This window comes from Mauremys reevesii, linkage group 5, assembly GCF_016161935.1.
Source record: "Mauremys reevesii isolate NIE-2019 linkage group 5, ASM1616193v1, whole genome shotgun sequence".
NCBI classification, from domain to species: Eukaryota; Metazoa; Chordata; order Testudines; family Geoemydidae; genus Mauremys; species Mauremys reevesii.
This window is the reverse complement of record NC_052627.1, coordinates 91,604,832-91,624,519: the sequence shown is the minus strand read 5'-3', so window position 1 is coordinate 91,624,519 and position 19,688 is coordinate 91,604,832. Positions and strand designations below refer to the sequence as shown.

General features: G+C 41.3%; 1 protein-coding gene and 1 long non-coding RNA gene across 5 annotated transcripts in view; one reads left to right on the top strand and one right to left on the bottom strand.

Moving 5' to 3' along the window:
• LOC120405525 overlaps window positions 1-19,688 on the bottom strand; it is a 192,962-nt gene that overhangs the window by 147,033 nt on the left and 26,241 nt on the right. The window lies entirely within an intron of this gene.
• The window catches only part of GABRB1 (gamma-aminobutyric acid type A receptor subunit beta1), a 228,705-nt gene that overhangs the window by 195,268 nt on the left and 13,749 nt on the right, over window positions 1-19,688 (top strand). For all 4 annotated transcript variants that reach the window (XM_039539162.1, XM_039539160.1, XM_039539161.1 and 1 more), the window contains exon 5: window positions 1,207-1,289. In XM_039539162.1, coding sequence (XP_039395096.1) covers window positions 1,207-1,289 — 83 coding nt within the window. The remainder of the gene's footprint in view (window positions 1-1,206; window positions 1,290-19,688) is intronic.

The following is a 19,688-nucleotide window of genomic DNA, read 5'->3' as shown; positions in this document are numbered from 1 at the left end:
ACGTGGGGTAACATTTTCAAAAACACCAACTGACTTACCCAAGGCCAGACAGGAAGTCTATGAGCAAGTTTAAGATTTGAACCCCAATTTCCTGGTTAAGCCCAGTGATTAATCCTGCCTCCCATTGACAACACTCCCTTTGGCTTCATGTGCTGAAAATTAAGCACCTGCACCTGAAGTTCTCTGCAGAACTGGGATCTAACCAAAGTCCAGGAAGGGAGCTGGTTCCCCTACAATCATAAAAATATAGTGGTCCCTCATTTCACTGCTACCTTTTGCTATTTTCCCATTTCAGTTCTGTGCCAATTTCCTGTTTGGTAGCGCTTAGAAACATTTCTCCAGCTTAGAGATAAGAATTCATCCTTTCTGAACTACCGAACCATAAAAGTGAAAAATGGTAAAGGCCTCCTAAATCATCCAGTACACATCCCCATATATGCAGGATTGTTCCTTCCAGTAGAATCACTAGTGTTATGTCTAGTCTCATTTTCAATGCCACAATCGCTTCTCTAGGACTTCTTTAATTAGTAAGAAGGAGAATGTAGCCCATATTGTGAATATTATCACAGAGAACAGTTGTTTGGAGGAGAACGTGTTATCTTTATGTTACAGTGCATCATTTTTTGATAGCATAGCTCTATTTTGGGGCGGTCTAGTCTATTTATCGCTGATAAATGATGGATTGATTTATGAAAGCATATGCTAGTTCACCATCTATTATTTAAAACTCTTCCTTCACTAATATTTAAAGCTTGGATGAAAATTGTTATAGAAGTGTTAAATATAAATGTACAATAACAGTAAGTAAAGATAGATCAGAAAGTTTTCATTTTAGGCAGCATTCAATACATAGGTTATAAAGAAAAATGTTTATAATATAAATTTGAAGAGACCTTGACTGCCAATCTTAAAATGAGACACCCAAGTAGAATTTTCACTAAAACATCAGAGCTTCTCTTATGTGTTGAGCTGCAGTTCTTTCTCAGTAGGAATTTTGCTAATGTATTTTAATATTCAATAGATTCTCTTTATGGAACATATGGTTACCAGACATACAGAATAGCAAATATTTAATTGTAAGACACAGAGCCTGGTGATGTGGCTAGCGGCTGTAAAAGAAGCTGCTCATTAAAACAGTAAAATATTTTGTCACAGATACCATACCCAGGGACTTTTTTCATGAAGCCATCTTTTTCCTTCTTATAGGATTACAACTACAGCTGCTTGCATGATGGATCTACGCAGATACCCTCTGGATGAACAAAACTGCACACTAGAAATTGAAAGTTGTAAGTTGTGGGAGGGAGAGGGTTGGCCACACTGCATCTTTGAATTGAAAATAATTTATTGGTTAAGTAAAGTTTATAGTTGGTCTAGAACAGAATTCAGAGCCCTATTATATTCTTATCAGTCTGGTTTGTGTATAGAAACTATATAAATGCATTAAATGAAATAAATTGCATAAGTGAGCCACATTTAATTCACATTATTTTGCTGATCCAAGACTATCAAATTTCTGTGAAGGTCTCTTGCCTAAAGGAGGGAGTGCTGTGTAATGGTTAGATCAGAGCCCTGAGTCAGAGCTATTGCCTTCTCCGTCACCTGCTCACCATAGTATCTTATCTTGGGAAAGTCACCTCACCTCAATTTATTCATCTAAAAAGTAACACTAATATTAACATTTGCAAAGCACTTTTAGAACCTCCGATGAAAGACACTATAAAAATGAGGTCCTGGATCCTATATCATTAAAGCCAATGGGAGCTTTGCCATTGTCTTCAATGGGCATAGTTTCAAGCTCTGCAAGATTAAATTCTTCTTCCTCATATCTTAATATTTCTCTACAGATAGGAGAATCACAAAAAACTCTATGGTGAAATTTATGGAATGGTGCTTGTATACTTGCAATGTTATTAAAGTCAAAATGGAATCCATTGGCAACATAGAGCACATTAGCTCAATATATCTGATTAAAAACTTCCGAAGTAGAATATCTCAAATAGGACGTTGCAGCAGTTTCTATGAAACAGTTCCAGTTGTCACATTATAACTTTTGTAAATTAAGTGTAGCAGTGTGTTAACCTCTTACTGTAACTAGTATTTATTTCTGCTTTTTTGTGAAACTCCCAGGAAGTGTTGTAATACAATACTGTAACTGGAAACTTCTTTCATAAGCCGCAAAGCTGCACATAATGGTTGGTAGCTCTGCTACTTCAGACTTTGCAGTCCCAGCTCACCATCTTTCTGGCACAAAATGCCGTAATGCTACTTGCTGCTGGGCTCATCTCCTGGTTTGTGATTAAAAAGCCCTGCAGTCAGTACATTTGGAGAACAATTCATCCCTGGACTCTCAATAAATAGTTATCTGCAATAACTACTAGCATTGTGAGTTAATATAAATATATAGGATACATAGTAATAGTAATTAAATGAGCTCCCCAGTCCTCTTTGCTAGAGAAGCACTTGAATAATCAAGCCCAGTCATTAGCATTAATGACTAGAGCTGATCAACAAATATAAAATCTTGTTTGTAAAGAGTCTAGGGAATTAGAAACCAGTTTGTGATTTGGTCTGTTCATACTTCATTATTTACTGTTTGAGAGCCTTCATACAACTGAAGCTTTGTTTGGTTTAAAATTCACTGTCACGAGCATTCGGTTATGTAGCTGAGATCTGTGTAATCAAGAAACAAAAATATTAGAATCAGGTGATAAAGATTAATTCAAATCTAATCAGGAAACAGACAATACCATGTTACTTAAGCAACCATTGACAAACCTTAACTAAAGAATGTCAAATATTCTACTGAACTCAGAGTTTCAGTGTGTTTATAATATTTGCTAAGCAGTTTCAAATTGACAAAATCTTTAAAAACTGATCTGTTTTGCAAAATTGCTGAATACATTGTTTTCAATCAGTAGGTAGACCAGCTCTACTAAAAATTAAGGGAGTGATTTTCAAAAGGCACAAATGGCACTGCAGCAAGACGTAACTCCCTCTGAAAGCCAATGTGTTCAGATACCACAGTGCTGTTTTTTGCCTTTGAAAATCTCCCTCAGAAATGTCTAACATTATAATAGTTTCTCCTTGGTGTACTGTCTCAGATATACTAACCTTTTAAAATAATGGATATAGCGTCTCTAAATAAATTTTAAGAACTCAAAATAATAGGCAGTGCTACAGAAAATACAGCTATATGATCAAAAAATTTTAAAAAAATTATGCCAAAAATTTGGCTCCATAATCCATGTTTTAATTTTGGCAATTAAATAAGAAGCCTGATTTTCAAAAGTGCTGAGCACTCAATTGCTCATATCAACTTCACTGGGAACTGCTGGCCTCCCTCGCTTTTCAAAATCAGGGGCTAATAATCAGTCACTTTTTAAAATCTTAGAACAAAGATTTATCCTTTTCATAATCTTATTCCAGTGTTAAGAAAAATCACTAAACAGTCCCAATGGGATTACATGGGAAGTCAGAGAAGAATTTGATTATTGAATCTGAGGGTTGTTGGGAAATCAAACTTCAAACTGCATTAAGCAAGTTGAAATAGCCTGAGTACCAATGAACTATGGCATTCACCACCATGTAGAAATCTCACACTACATGATTTATCAAACCACCCATTCCAGACAACTGGAAAGTGTTTCTTCTCAATTTTACACTCTGTTCTACAGTTGCAAGAATTAATACACTTGGGACAGAGTTCAGGGGCAACATGGAGCATGGAAATCCTCACTGAATAGCCATCACCACCCACTTTGGGATGACAAGCTCCCGATTGTCATTATCTTTCTTCTTTTGCTACTAAAGCTCCCATTGACTTCAGTGGGAGCAGAGTTAGCCTAATGCTGACTGCTTTTGAAAATCCCTTAACTTTTTAAGCAGCAAAGAGTCCTGTGGCACCTTATAGACTAACAGACGTATTGGAGCATGAGCTTTCGCGGGTGAATACCCACTTCGTCGGATGCATGCTCCAATACGTCTGTTAGTCTCTAAGGTGCCACAGGACTCTTTGCTGCTTTTACAGATCCAAACTAACACTGTTACCCATCTGATACTTAACTTTTTCAGTATCTCTCACCCAGCCCCACCATCCTGAGAGTTATCATCATCCCTGATGCTATTGATATGTCAGTGTACCCTCCACACATGTAGGATAGACATGAAAACCAGGTAACTAAATGAAAGAAATGCAGATAGCAATATCCCCACTCAGCGCAAGAAAGAACCACTAAGTGTACAGCACTCATTAGCATGTAATTCAAATAAGCTTAATGGTCCAGCTCCTCAGATGATGTAAACTGGCATAGCCCCATTTAAAAATCAGAGGAGCTCACTTAATTTACACCAGCTGATAATCTGCCTTGTGTTCTTTATTCACCCATTTTAGCATGCTCTCTAAGTGTTGGCCCACCACTGGGCACTAGGTCTCAAACCCCCCACACACTTAGACTGACCAAACAGGAGATATAGTAAAAGTCATTTTGGAAACAGGATGAAATATTAAGAGAAGTTTAGGACAACCTGTGCACTGCTATTTACCTGACTGATAATCTAAATTATCCTGCAGCATCCAAAATTAAACAGGAAACTTGCATGACAATTAAAAATGTAAAGAACATGATGAGGGATGCAAGATAAACATGTTTAACGTCTAAATGCTATGTCTTTAGAGAACTATAGTCTCAATTTAGAGGGATTTTTTTTCCCAGGAGCAACAACTACACTGATCTAAATTCACTCGTAGATGAAACAAGGTTTGGGGGAGTTCACATACTATATATTTATGTAACTGCATTTGTATGAGCTAACGATTGCAAACAAAAGCCTTAGACTGCTTTACTAATGGCAGGGTATCAGATCACTATTTCAGATTGGCACTAAAAATAGCATCTGATCCTCACACATGCTATTCACAGATGTTAAATGCCAACAAAGAGAAGGAAATTGAACTTTGAATGATTCATGATTTTTTTTTTTTAACATGCTCATCTAGTCCCATGATCAGGGAAATTAGTGCTGCTGGATAGCTCCTTAAACAACACTGATTTTGCAGAACTCAGCTGACTGCTAAGAGAAGATGGATGTTTTAGAGTTATGTTCACAGAAGCATCTCACACTGCATCCTGTCACCTCCACATTGTGTTAGTTTTGTCTTACACCTGGATTAATAATTTACATATTAATTGTGGGTCAGATTGTGACTGGGCGCTGCACGTGGGAGTGCACCAGCGGGGAGGATGCTGGAGCAATCCTTTCCCTATGTGAAATAGCTACAGCTGCAGCTCATGGTTTCCTGAGTACAGACACCCCAAAGGGAGGGAGTAAAGAGACTGGCCATCCCTCATGTCATCTCAGCCCACTGGTCAGCTGAACTAGCTGGGAGCAAAACAGGACAAATGCTTCACCCTCCTAAGGGTTCCCTGTGTGCCCAGGAGTTCTGGGAGGCATTTGGTTCCCCTTCCCCCGGTTCAATGCTTCCTAGTGCATTCACTGGGGCAATGCAGCTTTGCACCAGCCCCAATGCAGACCTGTACTTTAACCCCACAATCTAGCCCTACCTAGGGAAACTGGAGGTACGTGAATTACTTTCATGCCATTTCAGCAGTGATCTTCCCTCCAATTTAGAAGCCCCATAGGAATTAGGCTGCACAACAAATAACGTATTCCTAAACTATCTATAGAAGAGACAAATATATCACAGGGTGTCAATATAAACAGGGTCAGTGAGTCATTCAGTCTCACAGAGAGGTTGGGAGAATTAGCTAATTACAATGCTCCGAAGATGTAAATTGCTATATAAAGGCTGAGAATTCACACTCTCATTATTTACTATTTAGTAAATGTAATATGTTATGGAAAACTGTTAAAACAGCCGCACTGGATAGGAACAGAAGTTGACTATAGTATCATGCCTCCAGCAGAGCAGAGGAAGAGAAATAGAATTAGCCAGCAGATTATTTTGGTATTTTTATAAAGCTTTTCAAAGTCAGCTTTTTAAAAATTTTCTTACTTGTATCTGTGCAGGCCACTATTTCCATTAGTCCATAATCTGCACAGCTACCAAACAGAGAAATGTGCCTGTTTAGGCACAGAAAAGATGATTAATTTATGCATGTTTCTGTACCCAGAATTATATGATCTATACTCAATTTGTTCACTAAATCCTGAGTTTTTAAAGGGAGAAAGCTGCTCTGAGATGTCATCATGCCTCAGAGAGTGACAGCCACCATCTTGGCTGACACAAGAGATTAAATCAGGGACCTCCAGAGCTAAAACCATGAGCTGCTCCAGCATGAGCATAAAGTCAGTGTTCCCTACTTGGGACAGCAACAACTCATATCCTCTGTGGACTGGCATAGAGAGCGACTTGTAACATATACTCAGTAGTGACTTACCAGAGCACTTAGGCAGTGCACACAGCAGCCCCAACTGCTGCAGTTCACCTTTAGCATGCTGCACTGCCAACATACATGATGACCTAGCTCTGCTAGCCAGTGCATAAGGGAGGGCAGGACTAAGGCGGATATACCAATGCCCTACTTTTTCCACTCTTTGGGGTTTTTGGTCATGGCAGGAGCTTAAGGACCACATTTCTGCCAGCCTGTGTAACACACACACCTCCTGGGTGTGATGTTCTGTCTTGGCTGGCTGGCAGAGAGAGAGAGATTAAGGAGTCTGCTCTACAGCTTTAGCTAACAGCCAGTTGGCTTTTAGCTCATAAAGTAGAGGCTCATACACTGAGGTCCCACGTTCGATCCCACTTGCCAACGACAAGGGTCTGTTGGTGTTACACCTGCACTCAGCAAAATAAAGGGTGGGGAAAGGGCTCTGCTTCATTTGTATGTCCTACTATATTTCAGCAACACAGCTGAAACGTGGGTCGCTATTGCAAGTCAGACAGGAGTAAACTGTGTGTCTACTCTGCAGAATTATGGACTTGATGCAGAAAATTTGGGGTAAGGTTCTATAGTCTGTGTTATGCAGAAGGTCTGAACTGATGATCAGAATGGTCCCTTCAGACCTTAAAAAGCTGTGACAAATTTAAGGCTGCAGCATAGTTCAAGAATGCAATTAAAATATGGTTTAGACTCTTCTACATAACACTGAATTATGTTTTAACCACGTCAGGAGCTTTCCTTTTGTAACCATAATCAATGTGGTAGGATTGAGCAGACCCAATGAAAACTATTCCCCAAACCTCATTAGAAAGGGGTGGGAGGAATGGAGAGTAGTGTTTTATTAAGCCAGCTACAGCATGAGAAAAGGCATCCCCCGTTGAGAAAACAGTCTGTTATTCTCCATTGTTTCTAGGTCTATTTCTGTACAAAAGAGAGACAACCATAACACTAAATACATGTAATGCTTGAATGAAACAGCAATCAATTTCAAGTAATATTAGAGTGAATCAATGAGATAGTCCACTGGCCTCTATAGGTGGTTTGTTGTCAGGAAAGAAGAACCATGTTCATACCTAAACTTTCATTATCTTTTCTGTTGGCGCACAGTGTTGTGACAGAATGAGATTTGAACAGATTTATCACAGCTCCTCACTTGAGACAAGATTGCATTGATCTGGAATAGGATTGCATTTGAACTACATGGGTGGTAGGAACCTGTGCTTCAGAGTAAAAGGTTTTCTTATTAGAGCCGAAAAACTGTCTTAAATTCAAGCCTTCCTAGATAGGGGGTCCTGCTTGTCGGCAGACACAAGAAATTTAGTACTTAAGTGCCTGATGCACCAATCACATCTAGTAGGGTGAACACCCATCCCAAATCGGGCAGGACAGTCCTGAAATGCAGAGTTCAAGTCCCAGTCCTGGACTGAATGACTTCGGGACAGCAGGTGTCCCAGATTCACTGAAGCTCAGGGGTGCCAGCCTCTTCCCAGGGGGGTGGGATGTGAGGTGGGCCTTAGACCCCCGTGCCACAAGGCCCCAGACCCTGCTCCTCCTCTCCTCCAGTTAGGCCAGGAGGCAGGCAGTAGTAAGAGCTGCCCAGGGAGTCCAGGCTGCTGTGTGGAATCCCAGACCCTTCACTTGCCCTGGGCAGTGCACCCCGGGCTTGGGGACACAGGCTGGGGGCTGCTGTCAGGTACCCCAGCCCTGCACCTAGGGAAGGTCAAGAGTCCAGGGCTCCCCACTGTGGCCTGGGCTCACTGGGCAACTCTTACTACAACCCCACTCCAACTTCCAGCCTGGGCGGGGCCACAGAAGAGGGCGGGGTTTGGGGTTGCCAACTTTCTAATTTCAGAAAACCGAACACAGACGATATGCATTACTTTGCATTTATCAACACTGAATTTCATCTGTCATTTTGTTGCCCAGTCACCCAGTTTCATGAGATCCTTTTGTAGCTCTTCACAGTCTGCCTGGGACATAACTATCTTGAGTAGTTTTGTATCATCTGCAAATTTTGCCACCTCACAGTTTACCCCTTTTTCCAGATCATTTATGAATATGTTAAATAGGATTGGTCCCAGTACAGACCCCTGGGGGACACCACTATTTACCTCTCTCCATTCTGAAAACTGAACATTTATTCCTATCCTTTGTTTCCTATCTTTTAACCAGTTACCAAGAGAGGACCTTCCCTCTTATCCCATTTTGCTTAAGAGCCTTTGGTGAGGGACCTTATCAAAGGCCTTCTGAAAATCTAAGTGCACTATATCCACTGGATCCCCCTTGTCCACATGCTTGTTGACCCCCTCAAAGGAACACTAGAGGGGGAGGGCTCTGAGTTACCATAGAGAATTCTTTCTCAGGTGTCTGGCTGGTGGGTTTTGCCCGCATGCTCAGGGTTTAACTGATCACCATATTTGGAGTCAGGAAGGAATTTTCCCCCGGTCAGATTGGCAGAGACCCAGGGGGTTTTCTCCTTCCTCTGCAGAAAGAGGTGCAGGTCACTTGCAAGTTTAAATTAGTGTAAATGGTGAATTCTCTATAACTTGAAGTCTTTAAACAATGATTTGAGGACTTTAATAACTCAGCCAGAAGTTAGGGGTCTATGACAGGAGTGGGTGGGCAATGTGCAGGAGGTCAGACTAGATGATCATGATGGTTCTTTCTGGCCTTTAAGTCTATGAGTCTCCTCTCTCCACTTTTGTAACATCATGTCTAATTTACTTTGTATGCTTGTTGAGCAGCAATCAAGTTTTCTGTTTCTGGAGGTGCCTAGCTCACCCTTAGGTGCTGATAGAAACTGATAGAAGAAATAATTGTAATAACCATTGTGTCTACCTTTCATTTGCATAAGTAATTTGTAACAAAGCTAGGGGGTTCAGCAGGAAAGCACTGGAGACTGAGACAGACTCTTGCCCCCAATGCAGTCTCTATGCGCTACTCTAGCAGTGCAAGGGACTCTTAATCTGTCCTAACCAGATAGCAGAGGATTTCTCTGGGCGGCATAGTTGCTGTAACCACAGCATAGGGAGCATGTTGGGAATGCATCCCAGGGAAGGGGTCTGGCCATTTTGCTGCAATGTTCCAGTGTTCCCTGGTTAGCTAACGGCCCCTTGGGACCCATTACCACTCACTAGCATAAATTAGAGTAGCCTCAGGACTGCTCTAACTTATAACTGGCCTGAACTGTCTCTTGATGGCCCCAGCAGCAACAAAAGCTGGCACAGAAACCTTTCCACACCAGCTCAGTCAGGCCCAAGAATTAAGATGTTATGTTATGTCATAAGGCTAATGCTAGGTTGAGAGGAAAAACGCAGCCTGTTACTCAGAACTGAAGTTCTAGTGGAGGGAGGGAGGTATGGACTTGAACAAGAGATATATTGTTCCCCTGCACAAGGGATTAAAGACTAATTGGAAATGTATTCTAACTCATTGCACAAGTCCTTTTGTGAATCTTGAGAATCTGGTCCAGATTCTACTCTTAAATTAGCTTAAAGGATTCCCATTGAATTCATTTGGAGATATACATATGCACCTGAGATCAAAATCCTGCCCAATATTTTTCAGACTGCATTATCTCCAGATGGCATTCTAAGGGTGTCTTAATTGTTGTAGTTCCACTGCTCATTAGGTACCAAAATGATAGCCGACTATTAAATCATTGTGAGCTATAGAGTTTTGCCAGAAATACCTAAGTGCCTCAAGCATTCTCACATTATACAAGTTCTAACATTCACATCCACAAAGATGGAAAAGAAGCCCTACACAGTGATGTCACCAGAACTCAGGATTACTGCTATGTTGCAATAGCTCTTGGCAACTTTTCAGTTGAAAAAGGGAAATATTAAATCTCTTTAGTTAGAGGCAGTCAAAATAAGCTCTGAACCTTGTCATTTCACATTTTGGAAGACCAGGCATGCACTGTTTTGAGTTAATACAATCGTCGTGGTATTTTATGGCCTTTAGCACAGTTTATGCGTTTACTGGTTTTCTGCCAAGGTGTGAACAGCTGCTTAAAATCTAGATAATCAAAACCCAAGATGAATTTAAAGATTCATATGTCTATTGATTCGGTTCAGGTTGTGAGAGCCAAGTCCAACCCCAAATATATCTCAACCCATCTAGTTCCCTCATACTCCTGTCTTAAAAATAGATATGACCTTCTCTGCTACCAAAAGGACAAGACTTCCCCTAAATCCTATCGTTATCTGCAGAGAACTCTCCCTAAGAAAATTCAATGTTATTCAAAAGATCCCCTTACTTCCATGCCCAGCCACTCAGGATCACTTTCTGGACTTGAATTCAAGTTTTAGTGCCAAAGGATCTCACATTCCATTGAAAACCCCATGCAACAGGGATATTAATTCAAACATTTCACATGCTTCCACATAGGCAGGTTTCATGTTAGTCAGGCTAGGGGCATAGGGTAGAATTTGTGCAGAGTTTAAGGATCAGTAAGGAAATCTGGCCCAAGTCCTGCAGCTGTTGGAGCTTCTTTGTGTGGAATGCCTGCCCTTCTGTTGGCCTTACAGTCCACCCACTACTCTGATATCTGGTAGTGTAACCCACTAGTAAGCAAGGATCCCATCTTTCTGACCCACAGAAAATATGAGTTATTACAGCCCGCCACTAAGGAACTTTAGCTCAAGCTGTAGCAGCTCATGCTTTTAGCTCTGAAGGCCCCCAGTTCAATCCCATGTTGACAGCCAAGATGGCCACAGTAGCTTGACCAGCTTGGTGGACATGATACCAGTAGTACCCCGCTCTCTCCCAATGTATGGCCACACTCTGCTCCTGACTTCAATGGGTATAGAAGCCAATATTTGAAAGTTAACACTGCTCTGAACACCATCCATCTCTCTAATTGTAATCACTATTATAGGCTGTACAGTAGTGACACCTATTAGGCTAGTAAGGCCTAAAACTTTCCATTATAACCCTCTCCTTTCATTGGCTTCTCATTTTGACTTTTCAGTGTGAAATTTTCCTTTAGGTTGAGTTACTAGATAGTATGTTGTGTTCTAAAGAAATCATGACGCCTCAACTTCCTGCTCCCCAGTTCTCCCCTTTACATTTGACCACATCCCTTTAAAAAAATAAGTCAGATGTGCAATGTCATATGCACATTGTTCATGCAGAAAGACCACTGGTAACATGAGCAGCGGAGTGTACCCAGAACTTCCACCCCTCACCTTTAAACTCTCAGCCTCATTTTGCTGGTATTTGGACACAATTCCTCTAAACCACTGCAATGGAGAATAGGACTTTTAATTTTTCTCTACTATAATTTTGCAAAATTTTCCCCACCATTGCTAGCACCAACTCTGCTCCCCACAGTTAGCAAAGTTGAGAACCTACTGTAGATGGGCCGTCAGCATTTCATCCACTGTAATCATTAGCCCGGCTCTGAACTGGGCTAGATGAAAAAGGTGTTTAAAATGGGGGTGGCTCATTTACACAAGGTCTCCCCCATGGAACTGAGGTCAGAACTGAATTTTGATTTATCCTATTATAACAGTAGATGTGATTTGGATCTGGATTTTAATCAGGATCTGATCTTCCCTAATTTTCAGGTCTGGTGCTCTGAACAGGCTTTTCTTTGCTCCTAGTAATTGTAAAAGTGCTTGATTAATCTTTAACCGTGGTCACAAAGATCAACTAGATGAAAAAAAGCATTTGAAAACAGAGGTCAAATAGATATATATTAGAATGTGTGGTCATTGCATCAACACTGAAGTTTTCATGTTATTTTTATTAATTCTTTATTATAGGTCACCCTTGGGTTAGTAGGACATAGGAAAAGTATCAACCTAAAGGGTAACCTTTTAGTCAAATCCATATTAGGATTAAAATAAAACTGTCTTCTCTATCATGATCATGGTAACACTAACACTACATGAAAATAGGTTAGGCAGACATATTTTATATTATGACATGAGTAAACATTCAGTGTTGTGCATTGGTTCATAGATTGGATCAATAACCAATCAATCCTGATCCCACTGAAATCAAAACTCTGTTGACTTAAATGGAACCCAGTTTTGGCCCTAAATACCATAGAACACAGCACAGGTGGACTTGTATTCCCAATGTCTGCATCATGAAGAATAAAAATGGTCACATCTAAATTTGGAGGAATCTGCCTGGGAACAAAATGGGTGTGCTTAGAAGTAGATCTTAAGCAGTCAGAAGAAATGAATGCTCAAAGGCAAGATGTGTTTACAATATGAGTAGACAAAACTATGTACCATGCAATATTGAATGGACTACATTAAATGAATGCTAATCAGCTGGACATCTGTAGCCAATGTTGACCTAATGTGCTTACAAATAGGTTTGGTTTAGTTTTGTTTTTAAATTTCTAAAGCATTTGAAGTTGGAAAAACTTTCAGGATTATGGTCCAGCAATGACATAACCACACATTACAAACACTAGGGGAGTATGGCAGTCCAAAATGGGGAATAAAAGATGAATTAAGGGGGCCAATGCTGGGGGAAAGCAATTATTTCTATTGGCTGTATAACATACAGAGAAAGGAAGATTTTGAAACAAGGGATAGAGTCAAAGGGCTAGAACTTTGTCTGGTATAAATTTGTGTCGCTCCATGGAAGTACATATTGAAATCACTGGAGCTATACCAAATTACCAGCTGAGCAGCTGGCTCAAATTTGTAGGAACTAGTGGATGAAGATTGCACATATAAGGGCTAATTTTTAAATGTCAAGTGTACATCTGTGCACAAATATTGCATATACAATTACTTCAGTTACATACACAATATCCAGTTTGTGCAAGACAGAATGGTAAGTTTTTCTACTAATGAGAGGCAAAAATGCATGCCTGATTTGTTTAAAAATAAAGACCCAAAGAAAGCTGTCAATATCACTGCTGTTAATTTTGGGAGAGTAACAATCAAAATGTCTTTGAAATGGAAGTTAAATAATGGACAATATTTGCAGAAAGATTCTCCTCTTCCCACATTTAAATGAACTTGAGTTTTCAGGCATCTTTCGCCTGCTGGATTATGATGATAATTAAAATCAAGTCTCTTCATTGATAAGCAGAATTTGAGAACCAACAGGATTTTAGAAATAGAACTTAAACTTAAGTGAATTACACACACAAAAATTGAGGAAATAAGAGCCCTGAAGAACTGGTTAAAAGTCAGCTTAGACAGAGCAATAGTGAAAATGTGGTTTACAAAGGCCAAAGATAAAACTGACAACAATCTAGTTAGCAATGGGTCATATCATGATACTGTATAACACTCCTGTACATATATGATTGCATTCTTGGAAATAGGAAATTGCAGCAAGAACAATATTTGATGTTTGAATGCATCATTGCAAAGGAAAAAGGAGCCAGTAGAGAAGTTATGTACTGTTGAACAGGGAGAAATTTAAGGGGGAAAGAATGGCAAGGAAGTAATTAAGATCATCAAGGTGTCCTATAGTGATCAAAGTGGGCATCCCCCATACTTGAATACCTTAGCAGATTAAAAAATAGCAGTATGTAGGTCCTGGCTGTCCTCTCCTTATATCTGTCTGTTTTACGCTGGTGGCATTCCATTGAAGTCACTGGCATAAATCCAGAGTAATGGAGGGATGTATCAGACCCAGTATTTTCATGGAATGCCACAAGTGTTACTTTGGAGATTCATACAAATTGTACCAAGAATGTAGCGTAAATCTTCTGCTATGTAAAGTTTCTATCTATAGCTCGATTATTATGATTACACCACCACCTAGGGGACTTAGAATTGCAATGCTGAGTAACTTTTAGGCACTCTGACACCTAGTGGAATCCACAGTCCTGCAGTTGGGTGCCTAAGTTAGGCACCTAAGAATGGGATCCACAAAAGACATGCTGAGCAGGGAGGTGCCTAGAGATAGTCAAGGAGAAATGCCGAAAAGAGGGGTGGTTCATAAATCCTGCCCTTCAAAGGGACTTAGGCACCTAACTCTAGGCCAGAGGGAGAAGCCACCTTCTGCTCAGGTTTCACAGCTGTGAACCCTCTCCTGGAATCATATGCCTAAACCCTTTCTTGCAAAAGTAACTAGGTTAAGGAGGGGGTGCACTCCTTATTACTTTAGCCCAGGGCCGCCCAGAGGGGGGTGCAAGTGGGGCAATTTGCCCCAGGTCCTGGGCCCAGCAGGGGCCCCCACAAGAGTTTTTCGGGGCCCCTGGAGCAGGGTCCTTCACTTGCTCCAGGGGCCCCGGAAAACTCTCGCGGGGCCCGGGCCCCCAGAGCTTCTTCGCTCCCGGTCTTCGCTGGCCGGGGGTCCTTCCTCTCCGGGACAGAAGGACCCCCCTGCCGCCGAATTACCACTGAAGCGGGACCCGCCGCCGGAGTGCAGCCAGGTCTTCAGCGGTAATTCGGTGGGGGGGGGTCCTTCCGTTCCGGGACCCACCGCCAAAGGGCCCCGAAGACCCGCGGTGGGGGCTGCACTTCGGCGGCGGGTCCCGCTTTGGTGGTAATTCGGCGGCGGGAATCCCTGCCGTGGGTCTTTGGGGCACTTTGGCGATGGGTCCCGGAACGGAAGGACCCCCCGCCGCCAACTTACCACCGAAGCAGGGCCCCCCGCCGCCGAAGACCCCGGGCCCCCGGAATCCTCTGGGCGGCCCTGCTTTAGCCCAGTAGTTAGAGCACTCATCTGGATGTGGAGACTCAGGCAGGGCCAGCTCTAACTTTTTTGCCACCCCCAAGCAAAAAAAAAAAAAAAAAAAAAAAAGAGCGCTGCCCCGCCATAACAGCCCCTGCCCGCGAGCGGCGCTGAACCCCTCCCCAAGCGCCGCCGAAGCCCCCACCCCCCCGAGCTCCGCGCCGCCCAAACCCACACCCCTCTTCCCCCGAGTGCCGCCCGGCCGAAACAAAAACAAACAAACAAAAAAAACCTCCAGTGCTGCCCCAAGCACGTACTTGGTCAGCTGGTGCCTGGAGCCCGCCCTGGACCCAGGTTCTAGTCTCCCTCTCCCCCACTCCAGTATGGAGAAGGAATTTGAACTTGGGTCTCTCCCCTCCTGAGAGTGTGTCCGAAACACTGGGCTATGGGGTATGTTGGGGCAGGTCTCTCTCTGTCTGCCCTGTTGAAGCTGTTCCACTGTCTATAAATAATTACATTTGCATTAGGCAAAAGCAAGCATCATCTATAGCCCAGTGGTTAGAGCACCTGAGAGGTGGGAAACCCAGGTTCCAGTCTCCCCATTACAGTTCACTTAATTTCTGCACAATGGAACATCTTCAACAAGAGAGACTGAGAGCAACCAGCCTCCAGAATACTCTATAGCCCTGTGATTAGGGCACTCTCCTAGTAGCGGGGCAACCCCAAGTTCAACTCCCTTCTCCACATCAGGCAGAAGGGGGGGATTGAACCCAGGTCTCCCATACCCTGAGAAAGTCTTCTAACCTTGGGGGTAAAAGTTATAAGGGGGGGACCCAACAACAACTGGTCAGATAGAATTTAGGCACCTAAAGTTTCAGACAGGCACCTAAATCCCTTTGTGGATCTCTCCCTTAGAGGCTTTGACCAGATCCCCATTGTGCTAGGTAGCGAACAGATATTAAGTCTAGATTGGCATGCTGCATGGGTGACCTTAGACAACATGCGGTAGTAACAGTTACTGTGTGTTTTTAATAGACATCTACAGAATGGGATGCCCCCAGCTGGAACATCACACATGGTATTTGTTGGATGGATTATTGTTCAAAAAGTACAATGTCTTTTTCCTTGTCAGATTCTGGGCATCTGCCAAGTGCCCTCCATCAGCATCTGTTTGAGGCAATGCTGTCCCAAGTTCTGACTCAAGTCCTCAATTCCAAACCACCATCTGTCATTAGGTATTACAGGAAGTCTTCCTTACTATCAACTTGTCCAAACTTCTTAATGAAAAAAGCACATGTGCTCCATACATTTGTAGATAAATAGGCCAGTCCTAAACCAAATCTCTGTCCAGGCTATGTGGGGTAATACCAGTTTAAAAACAGCTTTGCTTTGGGCTTTGCTTTCCAAACTGAATCTATTAGATCTTTGATTTCTTGGTCATGTTTTGGGGAGCGGCAGTGCTGTTCATTGTATCAGTGTATGAGCCATTTTCTCCCAGTGGCAAGTGTTTTGAGATGTATTAATGGCAGAATGAAGAGAATGGAGTCATGATGGTGGTAACTAGGTAAAATAAGGAAATACTGTAAAAATGTAACTGGCAGCAAAAATCAGAAGGAGAGAGTCTGCTGGAATTCCAAGCAATAGAGCACTGACAGGAAGGATGGTCTGATGGTTAAGGCATCTGAAAGGCCTCAGGAGATCTGGATAAGTTCCTTGCTCTGCAACAAAGCAACCACAGTTTAATCACTTAATCTGTTTGTGCCTCAGTTCCCCCATCTGTAAAACAGGGATATTAAATACTTCTGTTATCCGACTTGTCTATTTAGATTGTGAGCACCCCACCACCACCTTGGGGCAGAGTGTCTCAGTTGAGCGTTACTGAGATAAAATAGGAATGGATCTGAGAGGTAAATGTAGACTTTGCATTATTTTATCCTGTAAGGGGTCATGACACAAGTGGCAGAGAGGAAAAAAGAGCCCAATTATATCAGGAAATGGAGTAATCTCTAACACATCGCTCATTTGCTTTCTCATGTTGATAGTAAAACTCCTTCTATAGCAATTGTTCTTGGAATAGTAAGATTTGTACCTTACTTCTTTCACAACCTATTTAAGTATTCTTACTTTTTAGACATATGGAACTTGTGTCTATATCCATGCTAAATAACTTCTCAGATGTTGATCTAAGAAAATGTAAAGCAGCTGGATTGACAGTGCTGTGTTGCATTGACAATTGCTGACAATACAAAGATGCAGTATTGTATTGTACCTATACAATAGCTTTTCTTTTGTCTACATAGCTGAATTGAAAATATTGAAGTCAGAATATCAATTCTGCTATTTCTACAGAGATATTGGAGCTGGAAAAAGATTTTTTCCTCCAGCAAATTAACTCTTAAACAAGGCAGGAGGCTTCAGTATATCTGTTTGTTTCTGTAGGAGCACACTTTTTCTAAACAGCCTAAAACCCTTTTCATTCTTTACATGGACAAAAAGTGTTAAAACTAGGTGAATCTGTTGAATGATTAATATGGGCTAGCCTGTTACAGGTGTCAATGTAAAAACAGGCCACATTCTCTGACAGCATCTAGGAAATTTATTAAACACCAAATTAATCTTCTACATGTAGCCTTATGATTAGTTACAATTTCACATATTAAACTACTTACATTTTCATCCTGAAATCCTGCTTTTTGCTAATGTATGCTAACTGCTATTGTGCAAAATTAGCTAGCATGAGTAATCCTCTATGATACAAACTTTGTAAGGGTGAGTGATCCTAAATTCACACATGGAATGAAATGTTTGATTAAGTGTGAAGGATAAATGAAACTAGATCCCAAACTTTCAGGGACTGCATGGATGCAACTAACTATAGCAGATCTTGAGTGCCCCCTTGTGCTCTATTTCATCTGGTAATGCTCAGCTAATCAAAGAGAAGAGATGATGATGATGATGGAATAAGATTTCTAAGTTTGTTAAATACGTGCAAGTCCTGTGTTTAACATTCTTTAAATGCATTTTAAAATACTTTGTGTTCATGTAGTGGCTCAAGTAAAGTCAGTTTTTGTTTTTCCCTATTTGGAAGAATACACCTGGACTGGGATGAAGAAGATTTGTGTTCAGAGTTGCATATTCTGATTTTAGGGAGCAGAACATAATTGAATAAATAGGATTCAATTAAGCTGAATGCATAATATAGTTAAAATATTACTGATCTCAATCTCACACACAGACACAGTGTAATTATGACTAAAAACCATTACTTGGGACTTCAGATTCCCAGTTTTTGACTTTTTTAAAAATAAATTAAGGATTTCATTAGATTTTGTTTGGGAAGCAGCATAAATATTGTCTGGATTATGAATACTACTTTTTCTATTACAAAAAAAAATCCACCATTATAAATAGTGACAGGCATATGTGCAAGAGAAATCACACCATCGAGAAGAACAGCTGCTGAAGGAATGTGTACAGTATAGAAGTTCAGTGAACAATCAGCATATTTTAGAGCCATGTTTAGCCCACACTAGTACCAATTTTCTATCATTTTTATGGCTATTCTGGGCTTGGGAAGGTTAGAACATGACACTGCCAGAAATGAGAGTTGTTTATTATTTGCTAGCCAGAAATAGTAGCTGCTCCACACTGTATATTTCTTATTTTATGTTACTAACGCTCTTCACCATGAATTAAAAGGCGCATCCACTTTAGCAGGGCAATGCAATGATTATCTGTGCTAGCTCAGTTTCTCTTTTTGAATGTCTTGTTCTTTCCAAACCACAAACCTCTTATCAAATATTGAGCTGATTCTTCAAAACCCTGCTAATGTGAGTAATCTGTAGGTCTTGTCTACACTATAGGGGGAGATTGATCTAAGTTACACAACTTCAGCTATGTGAATAATGTAGCTGAAGTCGACGTACTTAGATCTACTTACCACGGGGTCCACACTATGCTATGTTGACTGGAGACACTCTCTCTCGTCGATTCCCCTTGTGCTTCTCGTTTAGGTGCAGTACACTGACGAGAGAGCGATCTGCGGTTGATTTAGCGGGTCTTCATTAGACCCGCTAAAACAACCGTCGATGCATCAATTGCCACATGTCGATCTCCCAGTAAGTGCAGACAAGCCCTTATTCATGACAGCAGTGCCATTGACACATCTATTGAAATGCATATATACCATAATGTAAGGCAATAACACAAGGTGAACCTCATCGCATTGAAACATGTATTGCTCACATACATCACATATTTAATACTGATATAAAAAGAGGCCCCAATCAGAATAAGGACTCTGAGTTATGATCCTATACAAACAAATAATAAAGTCCCTGTCCAATTACTGTATTACAGGCAGAGCCAATATCACTCCCTATTATGGTTGCCTGATGTTTCCCATTCAAAGACCCTGTTTTCATTTTCTTATAACTTTGCAAAAAAATTTAAACAGTTGGGCTGAAATTTTCCATGTTGTATGTCTGCTTCAGGCTGAAACTCTTTGGAAAACTTCAGCTAACACAATTTGGCTGTTTGCAAGAATGAGATGAGGGTAAACACCTTTTGCCCATGTCAAAAAACTCTGGCAACTTCTTTGAAAAAGGGAATTGAAGTTTGGCAGGGGGTGGCCTTTGTGTCAGGGATGTGCCTTTTTCTGTCCCCATGGAAATTCACCCA